At 39.8% G+C, this 21,486-nt stretch overlaps 1 protein-coding gene across 12 annotated transcripts in view; it reads right to left on the bottom strand.

Moving 5' to 3' along the window:
* The window catches only part of APP (amyloid beta precursor protein), a 286,555-nt gene that overhangs the window by 73,300 nt on the left and 191,769 nt on the right, over nt 1-21,486 (bottom strand). For all 12 annotated transcript variants that reach the window (XM_015133068.3, XM_015133069.3, XM_015133070.3 and 9 more), the window contains 2 exons: nt 16,214-16,288; nt 15,331-15,489 (listed from right to left, as the gene is read on the bottom strand). In XM_015133068.3, coding sequence (XP_014988554.1) covers nt 15,331-15,489; nt 16,214-16,288 — 234 coding nt within the window. The remainder of the gene's footprint in view (nt 1-15,330; nt 15,490-16,213; nt 16,289-21,486) is intronic.

The following is a 21,486-nucleotide window of genomic DNA, read 5'->3' as shown; positions in this document are numbered from 1 at the left end:
GGCTCTCAAGATTCCCCAGGCCTCAGCTCCTCCAGGGATAATGAGACCTGGGAAACCCCTTCACTGTTTATCTGAGCTGAGATGAGCATTGTGTGAGAATCTACATAAACTCAAGCCCTTTCTTCCTAATGCCTATTGGATAAGCAAAGCCTGGGAACATCAGATAATTCAGGAAGACCTTAGGGGATCTCCCAATAAATGAATGACATACAGGGTTCTGCTTCATTGATTTGGCCACCTAAACACATTTCTAGGAATCATGCTTGGAAATGAAAACAAAATCAGATTAGCTTCTTTGTTGGACAGTGGGCAAATAAATCATACCAAATAAAATGGTAGTTATGTCTATCCCTCAGAAACAAATACTACTTTTAGTTAAGAAAGAAAAAAAACAGGTGTAAAAAGAAAAGAAGTCTTGGGGCCCCCAAATCACTAAGCTAAAGGGAAAAGTCTAGCTGGGAACTGCTTAGGGCCAACTGCTCTGCTCACTGACATAGACCCATATCTGACTGTCTCCTTTGGAGAGGCTAATCAGAAACTCAAAAAATGCAACTGTTCATCTCACCTATCTCTGACCTAGGAGCCTCCTCCCCACTTCAGGTCTTCCTGCTTTTTGTTTCAAGCAGTCTCTCCTTTCCAGACCAAACCAATGTACTTCTTACATATACTGACTGATGCTTCATGTCTCCCTAAAATGTGTAACACTAAGCTGTGCCCCAACCACCTTGGGCACACGTCGTCAGGACTTCCCGAGGCCGTGACACAGGTGCACCCTCAACCTTGGCAAGATAAACTTTCTTTTTTTTTTTTTTTTTTGAGACGGAGTCTTGCTCTGTCGACCGGGCTGGAGTGCAGTGGCCGAATCTCAGCTCACTGTAAGCTCCGCCTCCCAGGTTTACGCCATTCTCCTGCCTCAGCCTCCCAAGTAGCTGGGACTACAGGCGCCCGCCACCTCGCCCGGCTAGTTTTTTGTATTTTTTAGTAGAGACGGGGTTTCAACGTGTTAGCCAGGATGGTCTCGATCTCCTGACCTCGTGATCCGCCCGTCTCGGCCTCCCAAAGTGCTGGGATTACAGGCTTGAGCCACCGCGCCCGGCCAAGATAAACTTTCTAAATTAACTGAGACCTGTCTCAGATTTGCGGGGTTCACACAGGTAACAGTTCCCTATACTTTTATATTTTTGTTTAGGTTAAAAAAAAGACCTCCCTCCTTTTGATATGATTCATGCATATTTCATTCAAATAAACAAATAATTGCCCTTACAACTTTTGGCCAAAACACAAATCCTCCAGGCTTAACATTTGTTATTTCTAGAGCTATAATAATGTATCTAAGAATAACAAGGTCTCTTGATTGTCTAATGAGGTTTATTTTATTAAGGTAGGACATAGATGAATTTCTTAAAATTTTAATTCAAAACGCAGAAACCTTCATACAGGAATGGTAGGGAAAAAAACCCCCTCTGTTATCTCTATAGAAACATATTCTCTGAAAGTAATTGCTATTACTATTGTCACAATATTCATATAAGATGGGTTATTCATATGATCAGAAAAACATAAGAATTTAGTGGCTCACGAAAAGGATATTGATAAGGAGAGTTTAAGAGACACTTTTTTTTTTCTTTTAAACTGCAGGCATATGAATCTGGATCACCCTCATGTCTTTAAATCTTCTGTTACTAGCAATAATTTTTCTGTGTATTAATACTACAGTCTGCTTATACTGGCATTAGATGGCTAATCTTATTATTAACATATATGGCAAAGAACAGAGGAAGAGATGTGTCGCAGGGGGACTAATTATACCGAATCCTATTTATTGCCACTACTGTTTCTGAAAGAGTGTTTAGCTCACAATTATGTGCTGTTTGCAACTGATGTGGCACTTTTTAATTTGTACTAAACTCACCTCACAATCACACTGTCTTTTACAAAAATCATTCAAAATAATTTATTAAAGGATTCAGAATAGGCACTACCAAAATGGCTTAGACATCATTTACAGCAAGAGGAAAGAGAAACATAAGATTTACATTTTAGAACATTACTCATTTTCCTCTCTGGAAACAAGAGTGTAACGTATTTCTACCTCTAGGCACAGTTCCTGCCACAATTTGGTTGCTTACAAATATTTGTTAGTTAAATTAATGGGTAAACTACAGCTAGATACAATTTCAGAAATAGGCCCAGTAGTGTAGAATATCCTTCGTGGTCTTCAAGTAGAAAACAAGCACCTCGCTCCTCAGAACAGTGGCCTCCCCAATTTTCACAGAAATATTGATATTAATAAACCCACTCGATTTATCTATATAGTGTGCTTGGGTGCTTTGGAAAGTAGTTTTAACTGGGAACTCTTCCCAGAAAATATTTAATGGACTCCACAGCATGTACAAACTCATCTCAAAAAGATTTGTTTCATTAATTTCAAAACATCTCACATATTGTGTTCTTCTAGTTTGATGGCAAATTGATGTGGGTAACATTGAAGAAAATTTAATGGCCTTTCCTGATAAAAGCTAATACTTTTTTTTCTTTTGGAGATGGAGTCTCACTGCACTACAAGCCCAGGTTGGAGTGCAGTGGCGTGATCTTGGCTCCCTGCAACCTCCACCTCCTGTGTTCAAGCAATTCTCTTGCCCCAGCTCCCTGAATAGCTGGGATGACAGGCATGTGCCCTCACACCGACTTAATTTTTGTATTTTTAGTAGAGATGGTGTTTCACTATGTTGGCTAGGCTGGTTTCAAACTCCTGACCTCAGGTGATCCACCTGCCTCGGCCTCCCTAAGAGCTGGGATTACAGGTGTGAGCCACCGCCCCCAGTGCTAGTACATTTTTTTAAATTAATTTCCCCATTTTTCAGATGCATTTACTTTTCTTTTATACAATTTCTCAAATTTGGCGTTGCTGGGACTTGGGAAAAGTCTCATACATTTGACTAATGGCAGGATGACTCGATGCCAGTCATGGTCTGAATATGTAGCTTATTACTTGACAGTTCACATGGGAAGTGTACTAAAATTATTCAGTCCTATTGTCCGACTCCATAGCTTTATGCTTGATCTAGAAATCTGGCATCTTATCATAATAGACACTTGTGCCATGAACCCGTTTCTTATGGAAGGGAGTGAACTGTCAAGAGCCTTTAAAAGCCCTGGGCATAATCCTGCCAAGAAAGAAGTAAATGACTCACTGTAGGGGAATCACCCTAACCTTTCCAGGTCACAGAAAACCCTCTCCTGGAGCATTAAATTGCACCCTGGTGGTTTCCAAAACTGAACAAAGGAATTCTCTCTTGCTTTCCTAAACAGGTTCACAGCTATTATTTTCACAGTTTTACACCTTGGATTTCAAGAAATCTTGAGCATATAAAATGTAGAAAATTGTGTGCAGGTTTAAAAAAATCACACTTTAGAGAGTTAAATCTCTCTGTGCTTGACATGATCTTAGTTAAACATAACATTTGGGAAAACTGCCACGGGAACCTCCGAATCACAACCTTTATTGTCTTTAATGCCAGGAGTTGAGCTAAATTTTAAAAGTCTACTGCAAAATTTACCTACCTTCTTTTCTTCAGAAAGGCAAACAAATGATTTTTGTAGTTTAAGGTGAGTATAAAAGGGCAAATGATAATCCCATGCAAAGTTGGACACAGAAGTCTTGAATGAAGCAATGGAGAAAATGGCAGTGGATTCTCACACTCTCCTGCTTTGGTGTTTTCTTAAGTTTTGACAATATGGATGCATTAGATGGAAGGACATGGAACAACTAATCTCTATTAATCCCCTTAGTTCATAAGGCCAGAGCAAAACTTTTGCTTATGGCCAACGAGTTATCCCAATGTCCCTTCCCAGGGTATCCGGTTTGCTGATACGGCTCTGATTTTGTACTGGACGTAACACAGGCGCGTCCAGGAGTCATCTATCATCTGTTCTCTCCTTCCCGTGGAAGCAGATCACTTCCTAATAGGGATGTGTCACCACAGCCTCCACGTTATTTCCCCTAACAATCTTTCTCCTCTTAGGGAGGGAGACATCTTCCTACTTTACAATTTTGTCTCAACTTTCGATTAATCCTTTTGCTTTTCTAATTATGAATAACAAAAGCTAGAACAACATTAACTGCAGAAAGAGCAGAAAAATTAACTCCAATTTGCAGACGGAGTAGGAGGAATCCCTTTATTAAATCACTTGCTCCTAGTTAGAGGTTATAAAGATGGCAAACCTGGGAATTAAAGACAGGAGTTTATATAAAAGGCAGAAAATAGGAGTGTTTTTAATTCTCTCATCATTTAGTGACCTTTTTTCTTTTTTTTTCTGAGAAGGAGTTTCACTCTTGTTACCCAGGGGGGAGTACAATGGCGTGACCTCCCCTCACTGCAACCTGGGTTCAAGTCATTCTCCTGCCTCAGCCTCCCGAGTAGCTGGGATTACTGGCATGCGACACCACGCCCAGCTAATTTTGTATTTTTAGTAGAGACAGGGTTTCTCCATGTTGGTTAGGCTGGTCTGGAACTCCTGACCTCAGGTGACCAGCCCGCCTTGGCCTCCCAAAGTGCTGGGATTACAGATGTGAGCCACTGCACCCGGCTGAGCTTTTTTTCAAATCCGGTAGGTTTCATAAATTTTTTCCAGAGTATTTTGCTAGTTCTCAGAAATAATTTATTTTGGTTGTACAGACCACAGTCATAAATTAGTGAAGACAGCATACAGAACTGAAATTTAGCACCCAACACAACTCCATGATTCATGCTTTCAGACAAACTCTAGCATAGAATGGATAAAGAGCTAAGATCTTCTGACCTAGGAGTGCAGAAAGGACAGAAAATGTTTGGACTAGTATGTCTTCGAGCTTTGTTTAGTCAAACAGTGAAACGTGTAAGCCCTTAATGATGAACAGAACTATTAGTACAACCCAGAAGGTGAAGCCCACAGTGCTGCTGACATCATAAACAAAAGATATTTTCAACTAACTCAGACCCTCGCAAAGATTTGTCAAACGGTCTGATCATCCGAAAAATGTCAACTGTGACATATTCTTGACTTTTAGAGAGATTTACAGCAATCTACTTTAATTTTGGACATATTCATACTTGGACTATGGCGGTCCTGCTTCATACATTCTCTAACTGGTTAGCCTATTCAAAGAAAAGTACATTTGTGCTTCTTTTAATTTTACCCTCTCCTTTTCCCACACCTAGTCAGTGTTATGACCTATTAGAAATTGAGTATTTTTGTTGATTTTAAAACATTTATATAAGGAAACTCAAGGTAATGATGCTTAAAATCCAAACACCACCTAGCATCTTTAAACTGGGATCCATGGTCAGCTTTCACACAATGAATAAACCCCTTACAGCTTATGTGAGACTGTGTTTGCATGTGTGTGCGCACGTGTTTCCGGGGTGAGGATACTCTGCTGCCCATCTGTTCTTTAGGACAAATATCAGTCATACCAGGCAGGTGAATAACTACTGGATCTTTAAATAATGTGCTATTTGTCTACAAAAACTAAATATTTATATTTTCATAATACATTTTCATTCTCAAGGATAAAATGAACATATATATTAACATTACAATACGTATGTTTGCTGGAAGAAAGCAGAGCTTCAAACCATACGGTGCTATGGGTTTTAATGGCATCCTATGAAGACCTGTTTGCATTCTGAAGGCAGTGACTGAGCAGGGCTCCACTGTGGAGGGAATCTGGATGATGAATATGGCCTCAGTGGCACAAGACAGCTCTTAAGCTAATGCCTTTCCAACATCCTTCTTAATGTTCTATGTAACTTAATGAAAACCAGAGACCACTAGTATCTCTTGTTACATACTTCCCATTTGCATGTAGCAAGATCTGTTTGTTGAACTTGGTAAACATTCAGAAGGTAGGGAAGTAACAGCACTCAGTGGTTTTACTGAAACAGCATGTATACCATTCAGCATAGTTTATAAGATTTTGTTCAATAAATGCTAATTCTCCCATCTGCCTTCCCATCCATTATTTGTTATTGAGTTTGCCCTTAGAAGTGCTCAAGCTAATGAGTCCCCCTTTGCTCACCAATGTATGCAGAACTCAACTAAAAATAAATGAATGGTGAACAAATAAAGATTAAATATGTAGGTACAGAACAATTATTTACTTTTCCGAAAGATGATTTTTTTTGCCTGGCAGTCTTTTAACTTTTAATTCCATTCTGATTAGCTTTATAAAATTTTGATTATGGAATGCCTTAAACATTGCAATATTCATCTCTCCACATACCAAGAACTCAGCGAATAATTTTTAACTTATTTATTATCAGTTACATGGAGGTACAGATGTCCCATATTTGCTTTGGAGATATATGCTATATACATATATTTTAAAAGATAATTTCTTTTGCAACGAAAACAGATGAGTAGAAATAATTGGTTTGTTTCAGTGAAGGGTAATTAGCAGTATCATATAAAAGCTCAAATTTAGTAACTCAATTTCTTTTTTGCTTTAGAAAACAAAGTTACACCAATACCCACATTGATTAAAGTTTGGTTGAGTTGCAATCCACATCGTATCATGGCAAAGAATTTATTTATGAGGTGGTTAAAACCTCCTCATGCCATCACCTGTTTACCTGTGGGAAAGCTCCCATTAATTCCTATCCTTGTTATCTCCAATGACTGCTGCTTTCTGTTGAACATTTATTGCTCTGCTGCTGAAATTTACCAAATAGCTTTGAGCAAAATCTCAACTTAGAGATGAAACCATACTCTTTAATGAAGAGTCTCACACAATTCATGTTCTATCAAAGAATTCTATGAAGAAATTTTCAGAGATCTCAGCAAAATTTAACATTTGGCTGAACCATTCAAAAATGAGAAAGGAAAGAAGGGTGCCGATGCTATAGAAACTGCCAACATTCTTTTTTGCTCAATTAAACTGAGAGCCTGAGTGTGAAGCAGCAGATACAAGCATGAAATGAATTTTAGTATGGATAAAATGGCTTCAATCGTAAGACACTGGGAAAATCAAAACAACACAACTGGCATAGATAAGTAGACAGATGTGCAGGAAAATGTTTTCTAATTCTCATTTCCCTCTAGCAAATGCAAAAGTTGTTGAAGTCAGAATAATAATCATGATACTGTCTAATGAAAGATTTATGCTAAGTATCTGTAAAAACACCAAAAATCTCAGAATTACAAAGAAGGGTTTGGCTGTGTATCCCTTATCTTTAAAACACTTCAATTCTTTTTTTTTTTAATTTATTATTATTATTATTATTATACTTTAAGTTCTAGGGTACATGTAAATAACGTGCAGGTTTGTTACATATGTATACTTGTGCCATGTTGCTGTGCTGCACCCATCAACTCGTCAGCACCCATCAACTCGTCATTTACATCAGGTATAACTCCCAATGCAATCCCTCTCCCCTCCCCCCACCCAAAACACTTCAATTCTTACTAATTAGGGGGTGCTAAGGTTTTCCAGACCTAGGCCTACAATAGAAAGTTGATTTAAATAAAAAATCCCTATCTAGCCTTTGGTTTAACTGTACAGGATCACATTAAGTCTAATTTCTCTTTAACAGTCAGGACATATGATCATCTTCTGTCTATGAAGGATAAGTAGAATCCTGAGAGTTACAAGAGGAAAGGCTCAGACAGCATTTAGTTCCTGTTTCATGAAGCTATGAATAGCTTGAGTACCAGCCCTAACAAAGCAAAAAGCAGAAGTGCATGACTGTAGAGGGCAGGTCAAGAAATGATGAATGCTTAGCTTTAAGTATTTAATTTGGTAGCCTGGAGGCCTACAAAGGTGATGGAAGTTTACCACGGGTGCTGCAACTCCGGAGAGGCATTTAATTTTTCCAGGGGGAAAAAGTGCTAACTCCTTGATTTTCCAAAGAAAGTCTTAGGAAAGTAAAAAGGTTAAGGGGTTGGTACTTAGAAGAGTCACTAGCCTTCAACAGATAAGAGTTTTTTCTGAGTGCAAAGACACCGCTCTGCTCAACTTTTTTTCCCATGGGGAAAACAACTGTTTTAATAATTGTAGTATTTCAAGTATTTATTTCATTTTTTAATTTTTAATTTTGGAACAGGGTCTTGCTTTGTTGTCCAGGCTGGAGTGCAGTGGCACCATCAGAGCTCACTGCAGCCTTGACTTCCCCGGCTCACGCTCCCACCTCAGCCTCCCGAGCAGCTGCGACTACAGGCATGCACCATCATGCCTGGCTAATTAAAACAATCTTTTTTTTTTTTGGTAGAGATAGGGTCTTTCTATGTTGCCTAGGGTGGTCTCAAATTCCTGGGCTCAAGGGATCCTCCCACCTCAGCCTCCCAAAGTGCTGGGATTACAGCTGTGAGCCACTACATCCAGCCCAAAGTACTTATTTTAAATACATGTGCATATATACATATGACTCTATGAGTTGAATAATGCATTTTTAGGTTGACCATTCAATGTATTTGCCTATAGGTATATAATTAAATCAGAAATTTGAAACATGGCCGGGCGCGGTGGCTCAAGCCTGTAATCCCAGCACTTTGGGAGGCCGAGATGGGCGGATCACGAGGTCAGGAGATCGAGACCATCCTGGCTAACATAGTGAAACCTCGTCTCTGCTAAAAAAAATACAAAAACCTAGCCGGGCGAGGTGGCGGGCGCCTGTAGTCCCAGCTACTCGGGAGGCTGAGGCAGGAGAATGGCGTAAACCCGGGAGGCGGAGCTTGCAGTGAGCTGAGATCCGGCCACTGCACTCCAGCCTGGGTGACAGAGCGAGACTCTGTCTCAAAAAAAAAAAAAAAAAAAAAAAGAAATTTGAAACATACAGTATACTCAGACACAGGGACTCACAAAATGATACTCATTAGTAGAACAAAGAATTCTAGCTGCACAAAAACAACATCTCATACCACTTCCACGTTTAGACTGAAAAACTGTGTAAAAGTATGATTTAAATCCGAACTTCAAAGAGACTGAAAACAATCCACACTGTTTTGGAATCCCATGTTTGCACAATCTGAGAATATACAGTAGAATTTGGTGAGGGTTAGAGAGAGAATTAGTCTAAGTGATAACATCTACAGAATCTATAGAAAGAACACTTTTGATTTACTTATATTCAAATAACATTTACTGAATACAGCTGTCTGCATTTTCCAGGCACGGTGGTAAGTAAGAGAGAGATCTCAGAAATATTTATGTATGACTCCTATTACAAGATGTGACCTTTTCCAGACAGCCACCAGCAAGCTCTGGATTTATGTCTTCAAGAGGAATGTATATAAGTCCTCAAGAAGGGATTTAATTGTGCCTGTAATCCCAGCACTTTGGGAGGCTGAGGCGGGCAGATCACAAGGTCAGGAGATCGAGACCATCCTGGCTAACACGGTGAAGCCCCGTCTCTGCTAAAAAAAAAATACAAAAAATTAGCCGGGCATGGTGGCGGGCACCTGTAGGCTCAGCTACTCGGGGGGCTGAGGCAGGAGAATGGTGTGAATCTGAGAGGCGGAGCTTGCAGTGAGCCAAGATCGTGCCACCGCACTCCAGCCTGGGCGACAGAGCAAGACTCTGTCCCCACCAAAAAAGAAGGGATTTACAATTCTGCCAAAGTGCAGACCTAAATGCCAGGTCAAGTCATACAACATTAAAACTTAAATGAACACTTAAAGATGGTAACTTAACAAAAATGGCAGGTAATGCCCCCTAGACTCCAGGCCTGTGACTACCCAGCCACATTTTATTACAAAGGAAAGATATAAAGGTGAGTCATGGTGGCTCATGCCTGTAATATCAGCACTTTAAAAAGCCGAGGTGAAAGGTCAGTTGAGGTCAGAAGTTCAAGACTAGCCTGGGTAACACAACGAGATCTTGTCTTTACAAAAAAATTTTAAAAATTAGCCACACATGGTGGAACGTCTGTAGACCCAACACTCAGGAGGCTGAGGCTAAAGGATTGCTTGAGCCCAGGAAGTTGGGGCTACAGTGAGCTATGACTGGGACACTGCATGCCAGTCTGGGTGAAAGAGCAAGATGCTGAAAGGAAAGAAAGGAAAGGGAAGGGAAGGAAGGCGACAGGAGGGGAGGGGAGGAGAAGGGAGGGGAGGAGAGGGGAGGGGAGGAGAGGGGAGGGGAGGGTAGGAGAGGGGAGGAGAGGGGAAGGGAGGAGAGGGGAGGGGAGGGAAGGAGAGGAAAGAAGAGAGAAAGAGAGGGAGAGAGAGAGACAGATGGAAAGAGAGAGAAAGAAAGAAAGAGAGGGAGAGAAGGAAGGAAGGAAGGAAGGAAGGAAGGAAGGAAGGAAGGAAGGAAGGAAGGAATTCCGACGTCAGAATTTAACAGGAATCGTTAGATGAATCAACAACAGTGATCTGATTTTTGACGTAAAATATTTCTTCCTAATCCAGTTTTTAATTTTTATTTCAAATGAACATGTTGTCTAATTCCATATGAAGTGATGCGGAGGCCCACAACAAGCATGATTACAAGCACTCTAAAATTATCCCCTTTGATAAAAGATGACACTTTGGCAAACGTTCTTGCCACTGCCTTTCCTGTGATGGCTGAGGAGACTAAACTGAGAGTTTAAATGTACATTTGTTAAAGCCTCCATTCAGTCCTCATCTTATTTTTAGTCCCATCAATGTCCATTTAGCAAAGATCTGACTAAGGAGATCGGACTTTCAGCTGGAACGCTTCACAAGTGTCTGCTATGAAGATTCTGGTCTCAGCACCCACCACCCCCTCCTGCTCTGGCAAATGATCACACGGCTCCTCTCCTGAAAGCGTGTTCTCCAAAAAAGAGAAGAACCAAGGAGCTTTTGTTCTGCAGAGACATAAAAAAACTTCCTGACAAGTGCCTTGCTAAGATGAAAATGAAAACGCTAATATGAATATTCTTTTTCAAAAGCTCTTTGTTCAGAGAGGAAGCTTGTTCTAGTGAGAAGGCACCGCAGTGACTCGCGGCTCTACCCTGCCCCTTCCTAGCAGTGTCACCCTGAACCAGCCACTCCATCTCTCGAGGTTGCAGTGATATCATCGGTAGAGCAGGGTCAATAGTATCTTACTTCTTGGAAGAATGCCACGAGCTCTTTAACAGCTCCTCATGGCTTTCTGTGCACTGTCACTTTATCCATAGAAAAATCAAAATGGCGAGGAAGATCAGTGCAAATGGGTGACTTTTTGGTTAAGTTGCATAAAATGCACAAACAATTCCAGCCAAGATTGAGTGAGAAGAACTGGATTTACCCTCCCGCCTGACCAACCAACAAATGGCCAATATATTCATATATAAACAATGTTTCTTTCTCCACGCCCCCCCTCAACCACCCAGATGGAGTCTGCTCTGTCGCCAGACTGGAGTGCAGAATAAATGGACAATATATTCATATATAAACAACGTTTCTTCTTTTTTTTTTTTGAGATGGAGTCTGCTCTGTTGCCCAGGCTGGAGTGCAGTGGCACAATCTCGGCTCACTGCAACCTCTGCCTCCTGGGTTCAAGCAATTATCCTGCCTCAGCCTCCTGAGTAGCTGGGACTACAGGTGTGCACCACCACGCCCGGCTAGCTTTTTGTATTTTTAGTAGAGACAGGGTTTCACCATGTTGGCCAGGATGGTCGTGATCTCTTGATCTCGTGATCTGCCCACCTTGGCCTCCCAAAGTGCTGGGATTACAGGCGTGAGCCACCTCACCTGGCATAAATAACATTTCTGCAAGATACTAGACATCAAGTGAAGGACACTGATTCCTGAAAAGGGGAAACACATGAGGACTTACAGCTGCCAAACTCATGGCCCTGAATTTCCAGGTCATGACTTCAGGTGGGGAAACCCACACAGAGCCTAGAGGACTCACAGAGTGGAGGACATGAAGTGTATGGAGAGACCAAGGTCACAGGACAGGCTGGTGAAGAGAGAGTTGCTCCAAAAGAGAATCCAGAGACGTGCAGAGTGATCCTTGAGAACACAGCTGAGTAATGATGGGTACATGAATGTGAAAGAAACTGAGGCCAGGGGGAAAATCACTTAGCATTAACAGTGCTTGGTGTTCACACAGGAACAGGAATAATGCCTCTTTCCACTAAGTCAGATGAGAAAACTTAACATTCACGGTAGATGACTGAGAAGGGTCTTGCCTCACTAGTAAGGAATAACTAGTTCTAGGCTGACAACTGCTCCGATTCCACCTAACAAATCTAAAAATGCAAAGCTCAAAAGGATCAAACTGTTTCCAAGTAATTCGACTACATGACAGAAAAAAGCTCAAGAATATTACAAAAACACCTAGCATTCAACAAGCTTAATTTCAGGGTCTGACATTTAATAAAAAATTATGAGGCATGAAATGATACAGGGAAATGCCACATGCAATCATAAGCAATCAAAATTGATTCAAAGTTGACAGAGGTGTTAGAATTAGCAAACATGGATATTTAAACAGTTTTCATGTAATAACCGTAGTCGTTAGGTTCAAAAGTTAAGTAAAGATATAGACAGTATATAAAAGTTAAGTAAAAATAGACAATATTAAGGGGGTTGAGCGGAGCCTAGGTCAAATTTCTATATATAACAACTACAGTATGTGAAGTGATAAGATGAAAAATGGCCAGATGGAATTAAGGGCAGATTGAACTATACCATGGCATATCAAAATTAAATTGTTAAAAACCAGTGAAATAGAGAAAACTGTAAAAACAGAGGAAAAAAAAAAGCATGTTATTTATAGAGAAATAAAGATAAAGATATCAACACAAATAAGACAGCAGAGTATCATCTTCCAAGCAGTGGGAGAAAAACCTCAACCCAGCATTTTATACCCAGCAAAAATATCTTTCAAAAACCAAAGGTATAAAAAAGACATTTTCCGTCAAAGCCAAGCAAAAGATTCCATCACCAACTTACATGCACTCAAACTTTTTATTTTTTTAAAAGAGACAGGAATGCCCTTTGTCACCCAGGTTGGAGTGCAGTCAGGCAATCATAGCTTAATGCAGTCTTGAACCCCTGAGTTCAAGGGATCTTCCTATCTCAACCTCCTGAGTTGCTGGGATTGCAGGCACAAGCCACCAAGCCCAGTCTCTAAGACATTTGAAAAGAAATCTTTTAGGCAGAAGGAAAATGATACCAGTTGGATCTGCACAAAGAATTTAGAGCATCCAAAATGGTGACTTCATAGGTAAACATATGGTTTTTTTTTTTTTTAATTTATAACTCATTAAAAGATAACTGACTGTCTAAAGAAAAACATCAACAATGTAGTAAGGAAAAAGTATGACAACAACCGCTTACAGAATGAGAGAGGAGAAATGGAAGTACTTTTTGTAAGGTTCTTACACTATCTGTGAAGTGGTATAATATCTCTTGAACTGACATAATATCATCGTGACAAGTTTAGAATGTTTTCTATAAGCCTAAACAACCAGTAAAATAACAAACTAGTTATAACTTGCAAACCAACAAAAGAGATGAACCAGTAAAATAACAGTTGTAACTTACAAACCAATAAAAGGAATAAAACAGAATCATAAAAAATGTTCAATTAATTCGAACAAAAAAAAAAAAGAGGAAAAAAGAAGAACAAAGAACAGACTGGACAAATAGAAAACAAATAGCAAGATGACAGATTTTGTCACACCATTTCCATAAACTCATTCAGTGTACAAGGTCTTCTCAATCCAAAGGAAAACTAAGACCCAATTATATGCTGCCTAAAAAAAATACACTTCAAATATAAAGACAAATAAGTTCAATAAGAGTACAAGGATGGAAAAATGCCCCACATTAATATTAATCAAAAGAAAGCTGGAATAGCTTTATTAATATTAAAGTACATTTCGGAGCAAAGCATTACAAAGGATAAAAAGATCATTTCATAAGAAGAGGCTCAAAGAGGGCCTAACAGCCCGGAACGATTATGCACCTAAAAACACAGCCTCAAAGTACACAATGTAAAAACTGATAGCACTGTTTAGAAAAATGGACCAGTCCACAATCACAGGTATAGTTTTCCATATCCCTCGCTCAATGACAAACAGAAAGAACAAGTGGCTGGGCATGGGGTTCACGCCTGCAATCCCAGCACTCTGGCAGGCCGAGGCGGGTGGATCATCTGAGGTCAGGAGATCGAGACCAGTCTGGCCAACATGAAGAGACCCCGTCTCTACTAAAAATACAAAAATGAGCTGGGTGTGGTGGCACACCTGTAATCCGAGGTACTTGGGAGGCTAAGGCAGGAGAATTGCTTGAACCCAGGAGATAGAGGTTGCAGTGAGCAGAGATCACACCACTGCACTCCAGCCTGGGCGACAGGGTGAGACTCCGTCTCATAAAAAAAAAAAAACACAAGAAAGAACAAGTGGACATAAACCAAACACTCATGCTCAGAATGTTCCTTCCATTCCAAGTAAGCTCTCATGAGCTTACTTGTCATCATGACTGACAAACGCTTCCCCACAGAGAATATGGCCACTGCTCTGAGACAGACATTTGAGTTCTAATTCCTTCTGGTCCACTAAAAATTCTTACAACTCAGCCAAATCTCAACTTTCCTTGACCTTAGTTATATAATTATACTTACATGATGAGGGGGCTGGGCAAGGTTACTTCTAAAATCCTTTGCTATGGTCTAAATGTTTGTGTCTCTCCCACCCCCGATTCATATGCTGAAACCCAAGCCACAATGTGATGCTTTTTGAGGGTGAAACCTTTGGGAAACCATTAGGCATGAGGGCAGAGCCTTCAAGATTGACATCAGTACCCTTATAAACGGCCCCTGAGAGCTCACTTGCCCATTCCACCATATGAGGATACAGCAAAATACAAACAAAAACAAAAATAAAAGATTAAAAAAACAATTTAAGTTCTATGAAACAGGAAGCCAGCTTTCACCAGACAACCAAGTCTGCTGATGTCTTGATCTTGGACTTCTCAGCCTCTGTAACTGTGAAAGATAAACTTCTGTTGCTGATAAGGTACCCAGTCTATGGTATTCTGTTATAGCGGTCTGAAGGGATGGGAAGACATCCTTCCAGCTTTCGTGTTCGAACCTGAACTATGCCATCAATTGTCACCACCTCAGGAATATTAAATCAAGCCAGGGCTTGCACTGTGAGTCCCTGGGAACACTGTCTGGCTGCTCTGGAGAAGTGTGAGTGTCCACTGTGCAGAGATGGCCCTGTGGAGGCAGCTGACCTGTGACCCTTTGACTTTCAAGATGGAATGGACAAGGGTTGAACCTGTGAATAACAGTGCTCAAGGCATTGCTTCTCATGGTTTCCAGTTCCCAGGCCCCACCCTTACTGTCTGTGCTGTGACCTGAAGTGGGAACTCGACCACAGGGAGACCTACCCGAGGAGGAACGGCCTGCAGAGCAGTGATGTAGTTCTCCAGGGCCAGGCGGCGGCGGTCATTGAGCATGGCTTCCACTCTGGCCATGTGTGTCTCCACCAGCTGCTGTCTCTCGTTGGCTGCTTCCTGTTCCAAAGATTCCACTTTCTCCTGGAAATGCTGCCATCATAAACACATATGTCCATGGGGACTGAACAAGTAGGATGAAGCAGCAATTTCAAGTCTTCTAAAAAAGACATCCTATTCCATTTTCTTCTAGTGCTAAAAAGTATCCTAAAGACTGCATAGTCATTCCACATTTTGACTAACTCTGCATGTTTTATAGGTTACGTCACTTTTCTGCACTCTCCAATCTACATCAAACCTACTTTTTCATTGAAAATCAGTATTTCATAGGCTCTCTGAAGACCGATTTGACTAATAATAACATTGGATAAATATATGCACTCTTGAAACTCTTATATTAAAAAAAATTCCTCTCTTACTAAAAGTACCTCAAGTAATTGATCATAACAAACTCTTGGTTTACTTAAGGTAATTTTGAGACTGGTTTAAGTCAAAAATTCAAATTCTCATAATTTTTGCAGGAGGGAGAAGCAGCAGAAGATTGTGGGTGACTGAAAAGATGTATGATTAATAAAAAGTAGATTGCAAGTTACAATATGAGTTTTATGGCAATGAATTATAACTTGAAATAATTGGGAGCAGATATAAGGCAGGATTTAAGCAACTCAATTACTAGACAATGATTAAGAACAGTTCAAGTTCATGGGACTATGAACAATCACGCCTGAGGTGCTGGCAGATGCAGGTAAACCTGCAGACACTCATTAAACAGACTGCTGGCATGTGATGTTTGGTACGAAATGGGTTCAGATTTTACCTGGATAACTGCCTTCTTATCAGCTTTAGGCAAGTTCTTTGCCTGACGTTCTGCCTCTTCCCATTCTCTCATGACCTATAAATTAAGAAAACATTTGAGTTTAAAATCATCAGTTCATCCTTTGAATACAGACTTAATAGGATGGATGATTATGTCTTTCTTCTATTTTTGTCATTTTAGATATTTTAAAAATGTATTACATACCCATTCCTATCTGAATAATATGTGACCTCCCACTAGGATATATACATAATTAATCACAGCAGTATATTAAACATAAATGTTCACATTTACTGCAGGAATATAGCCTTTTGAGTCAAGGTTGGTCTTTTTTTCCCTAGAACTGAGTGACAGTCATTTTATTTGATGTGAACAAACACCAACTATTCATAGAAGGCATACACTAACTGAACAAGGTCTTCCAATATTTAACTGAAACATGGAAGTTTTACTCTCTTATGAAAGCGACTGAAACCATTTTAAACTATATATTTTGACTTTAAAAGAAAATATGACATTTTGTGTGTGTGTGTGTGTGTGTGTGTGTGTGTGTGTATGTGTGTGTGTGATGAATACAATGCCAAAGAGAAGTATATAATGGGGGAGAAAAAGAAGACCTCTGCTGTCTGATATCCTAAGACCTATCCCCCTTTAAAGAACTGATGGGGAATTAAGGCCCTTTAAGCTTGCCGACCTAAGTCATGAACAGCAAGGATTACTCTAAGTCCTTCCAAAAACTCCAAGAAAACATATAATATTCTGAATGCAGAAAAAATGTATTTTTTAACAAATAGCACTAATTTAGTAACCAACTGCTACGGTTTGAATGTATCCCCTAAAAAGCATGTGTTGGAAACTTAATCCCCAATGCAACAATGTTGAGAGGTGATTCAGTCTCTGTCCTCATGAGTAAATTAGTTTCATTATGGGGAGAGTAGGTTTGTTATTGTGAGAAGTGGGTTGTTATAAAATTGAGTTTTGCGCTCCTCTCGCCCTTCTTCCTTCCACCATAAATGATACAGCATGAAGGTCCTCAACAGATGCCAGCACCATGCTCTTGGACTTCCCCACTTGCAGAACTGAAAGCCGAATTTTAAACTTCTTTTTCTTTACAGATTATCCAGGCTGGGGTATTCTATTATAGCAACACAAACTGACTAAGATATCAGGTGAATGTGTTTTGTAGGAAATCAATGCTTCCTGCATGGATTTCCCTGAGTGAAGTGCACTCATTAACCTGATAAAAAAAGTAAAAGACTGTACCTCTGTATGTTGTTCAAGGTAACCTAGAGCTGCCTTTTCAAGTGTATGACAAGTAGAATTTGTTTAAAGTGCAACTCATAACTGAGCTAGGTAAAATGAAGAAAGAAAGATCAAGGAAAAAAAATATTGACTTGGTGCCAGATGTGTACTTGCATACTCTGTGTACTCCCAAAGTATGAGGAAACTTGATTACTGTATTATAAGAGCCTGTTATTTGTAGGTATTTAGCCCTAAGGAATAGACTCTTCTGACATACTTCAAGACAGGAAAGAAAAAGAGGCTTGGAATAAATAACTACAGATAGAAGACTTCTATGAGACAATACCACATCAAATCACCATGTGGGTTCCTAATTACAGATTTTATTGTCTATTGATATTAATTCTTTGTATATGATAGGCAATTAGCTTCTTCTTGTTGTTTTAGTAAAACTATGGAGAAAACAAGATGGAATAAATATTCCATTATACTTAAAAAGCATATAAAAAATAATCTCAAGGTTTACAGCAAAATTGGGACAAATGCCCTGCTGCAATGAACAAGAATAGAACATGGAAGAAAAGAAACATATTGTCCCATCTGCTTTGGTGCTTCTACCAAGTTAATAAAGGGAACCTGTGGGCAAGGGGGACATGGAAGACCATCTTTGCTTTATAGATGAGATAAGCCTTGCAATATAAATATTTCAATTTCCTGCTTTGGGAATGTTCACAGTGGTGGTACTCTACCCACAATTCTTCAAGCAAGGAATCTCAAAATTAGTTTGAGATAGAAGTTCAATGCTCTACTGCAATGTGAAAACTGATTTCCCATATTACATTTACATTTTTTCCATTTTTACCTTGTACACTCAGAACCTGGACTTTAAGCTTTAAGCTGGAGGCATCCATGAAATAATTAAAGAGATTCATTTAGCTAATGAGTTGCAAATAAGCGTTACTATAAAAATTAACTCAAATTTTGATTTTCAGAACAATTTAAAAATATCCTATACCCCCACAAATAAATAAATCACCTGCACCATCCCACTAAGACTCTACTGCAAATGAATACACACTATATGTAGGCTGAGCATCTCCCTATCAACAGTGAATTTCACTGTGGAACTGATAATAGCATTACTGCTGACCCTGTACTAAGTGCTTTACAACATCTATCTAATTTAACTGATTCCTCACAACAGCTTGTGACTAGCCAGGTTAAGGTACCAGCTCAAGACTATGCAGGTAAAAAAGGGGGAGGAAAGAATATAAACCAAGATCTATGTGGTTCTAAAGATCATGTTTTTGTACCCTATGGTACCCAATTTTCCATTATAAAATAAAAAATTCATTAGGTGAGCTAAGTTTATTTACATTTAGTGACAGGAGAAAGGGGCGCTCTTAAAATGTTGCTGCTTATCTGAAAAATAAAAACCTAGGCTGGGTACAGTGGCTCATGCCTGTAATCCCAGCATTTTGGGAGGCCGAGGTGGGTGAATCACAAGGTCAGGAGATCGAGACCATCCTGGCCAACATGGTGAAACCATGTCTCTACTAAAAATACAAAACTTAGCTGGGCGTGGTGGCATGTGCCTGTAATCCCAGCTACTGGGGAGGCTGAGGCAGGAGAATCGCTCGAACCAGGGAGTCGGAGGTTGCAGTGAGTCTAGATTGTACCACTGCACTCCAGCCCGGCGACAGAGCAAGACTCCATTAAGGAAAGAAGGGAGGGAGGGAGGGAGGGAGGGAGGGAGGAAGGAAGGAAGGAAGGAAGGAAGGAAGGAAGGAAGGAAGGAAGGAAGAGTTGGGTCAGCTTTCAATTTGAAGGACTTCATTTTAAGCATATACTAAAAGTAGTAAGTTTATAAGTAATAAAAGTGCTCACACATGGTTCAGCTGCTGATTTCTATTGACTAGATGCTAGTCACGACATAGAGCAACAAAAATGTACAGGTTTAGAGTTATATGAAATATTTCATATTATATTTCATATATTTCATATTATTTTCATATAAAATATGAAAAATTGAAATTTGAAAAATATGAAAATATGAAAAATCCCAAAATCCTCTGTATTTATAAGAAAACATATAACAAAAACTACAATAAAACTTTTTTAATTTTAAAATTCTCAGGACCTGGCCCTTGCAGTGCCTCTATAGATTCTTACAAAGCAATTTTCCACTGCAGGCACAAAGGTATCAATTTCATTTGGATTGATGGATCTTCAAAGACTTGGCTGTTTCATGCAGAGAAAATGACTACTACTTAGTAGAGATTTAAGAGGCAGGCAAGTTTGAAGTTGAAAAGTCCCTAGATTTCAGCACTACAGATTATCAGATACATACTAATTTCAGGTGTCTCATATGCCTGTGACCACTGGAATCTAGTAGACAACATTCCCTGCTCTGGGATAACATCTCTTAGGTTATATCAGATATATCTGACAACTAAAAGATGAACAAAATCTATCAAAACTCATATGAACTAAGTCACAAGTTAAATAGATGTGCTAAAAGAAAAGTTAAATTATTATTTTATCGAAGACCTGTCATATCTAAAACTAATAGAGAATTTGAAATACGTTTTCTTAATAAGATCAAAAATGACCAAGTTATACTAGGATAAAAAAACCAGGATTAAAAAAACCACAAAATTTAAAAAAAATGACTAAGTGGGTCCAAGATAAATGCAAGGTTAGTAAGACTTACATGAACTTAGAGGTACTAAAAGGAGTTTACAATCCAGCTGGAAAGATAACGCAGGTGTGTCGAAAAATCACTAATAAAACCGGAGAGCAAATATTTAGAATTAAATGAAAGGTAAGGGCAATGACTGTCTGTCTCATTCTGAGTATGAAGTGGGGTGTAAGGAATGGGTGAGATGTGCCAACGTGAAGAAGGGTGGGGGGGCATTTCCAGGAGAAGTCAATGCCGAGGACAAAGGGAAGTCCAAGATGAGATGAGCAGATGGTGAGCAGAGTGGCGTGATCAGAACAGCAGTTTAACGCTGTACAGAAGGCAAGGGTAACAGTTGAGAAGGAAGAGGTGGTAGGAAGACCAGAGTCAGGGTACAGCGGTAGGCGCTGAAAATGACAAGCTGAGCATTCGGTGTTTATTTTTGTCATTGTTCTTTTTTTTAAGACTTCATGTGCCCAGAAGTGGATTTGTGAGGGCACAGGAAGCCTCTGAAAGCTTCATAAAGAAGGGAGATAGGAGGACATTTCAGTGGCAATAAGTATGATTCATAGTCCTCCAATGCTTTCGGGACAGTGCCTATGTCTTTCCTAATGAAAAATCTGATTTTTTTGGCATCAGGTGAAAACTCACTAATTCCCTGTGGTTAGCTTTCTAGTTCAATTCGCTGCTAGGTTTTCATCACGGGCAACCACTAGAACTGCACATTATATTCCAGAGCCAAAAGTATAGTGATTATAAGGCGTTTTCCCTCCTTATGTTATTATACCAAAGTAGATCCAAGTATTGTTACTCATCTGAAGGCAAAACAAACCAACAAAAAAACAAAACAAACCAAAACACAGTATCTGTGTTGTACCTTTCTAGATACATTATTAGTTATATGTTTTCAAGTGTAGGTTTTCCTATTATTCAGGTGAGGCCAAGAGGTCAGGAGATGATTATCATGGAAAAGACAGTTTGTTACTCACAGCTCCCAAGAAGCCGGTATATGCCACTACAAGCAGGCTCATACGGGAAGCATCAGGGTTGGTCAGGAGGGGAACACATGAACAAGAGCTCTCTGTGGTTTTCATGGAAAGAATGCGCGAAGCAGGTAGGCACGTTTAGGACTGACTAGTTCAAATAATGGTGATGGGGCATGAGGTTTTCCCTAGTGGTCCGGTACCCGGCTCTGGGGTGATTACAGCAGGTGTATAGTGGCCCAGAGTATAAGAGGTAAGTAAAGAATATGGTTGGGAGTTAGGAGCGTTTGACTGATTGGTTTGCATGTGCAAGACATGCTCAGAGGCCATTCATTTGGCCCTGGCAGGGAGGAATCTTCTGGGGTCAA

This window comes from Macaca mulatta, chromosome 3, assembly GCF_049350105.2.
Source record: "Macaca mulatta isolate MMU2019108-1 chromosome 3, T2T-MMU8v2.0, whole genome shotgun sequence".
NCBI classification, from domain to species: domain Eukaryota; kingdom Metazoa; phylum Chordata; class Mammalia; order Primates; family Cercopithecidae; genus Macaca; species Macaca mulatta.
The sequence above is the reverse complement of the archived record's forward strand: the minus strand, read 5'-3'. Positions and strand labels throughout refer to the sequence as shown.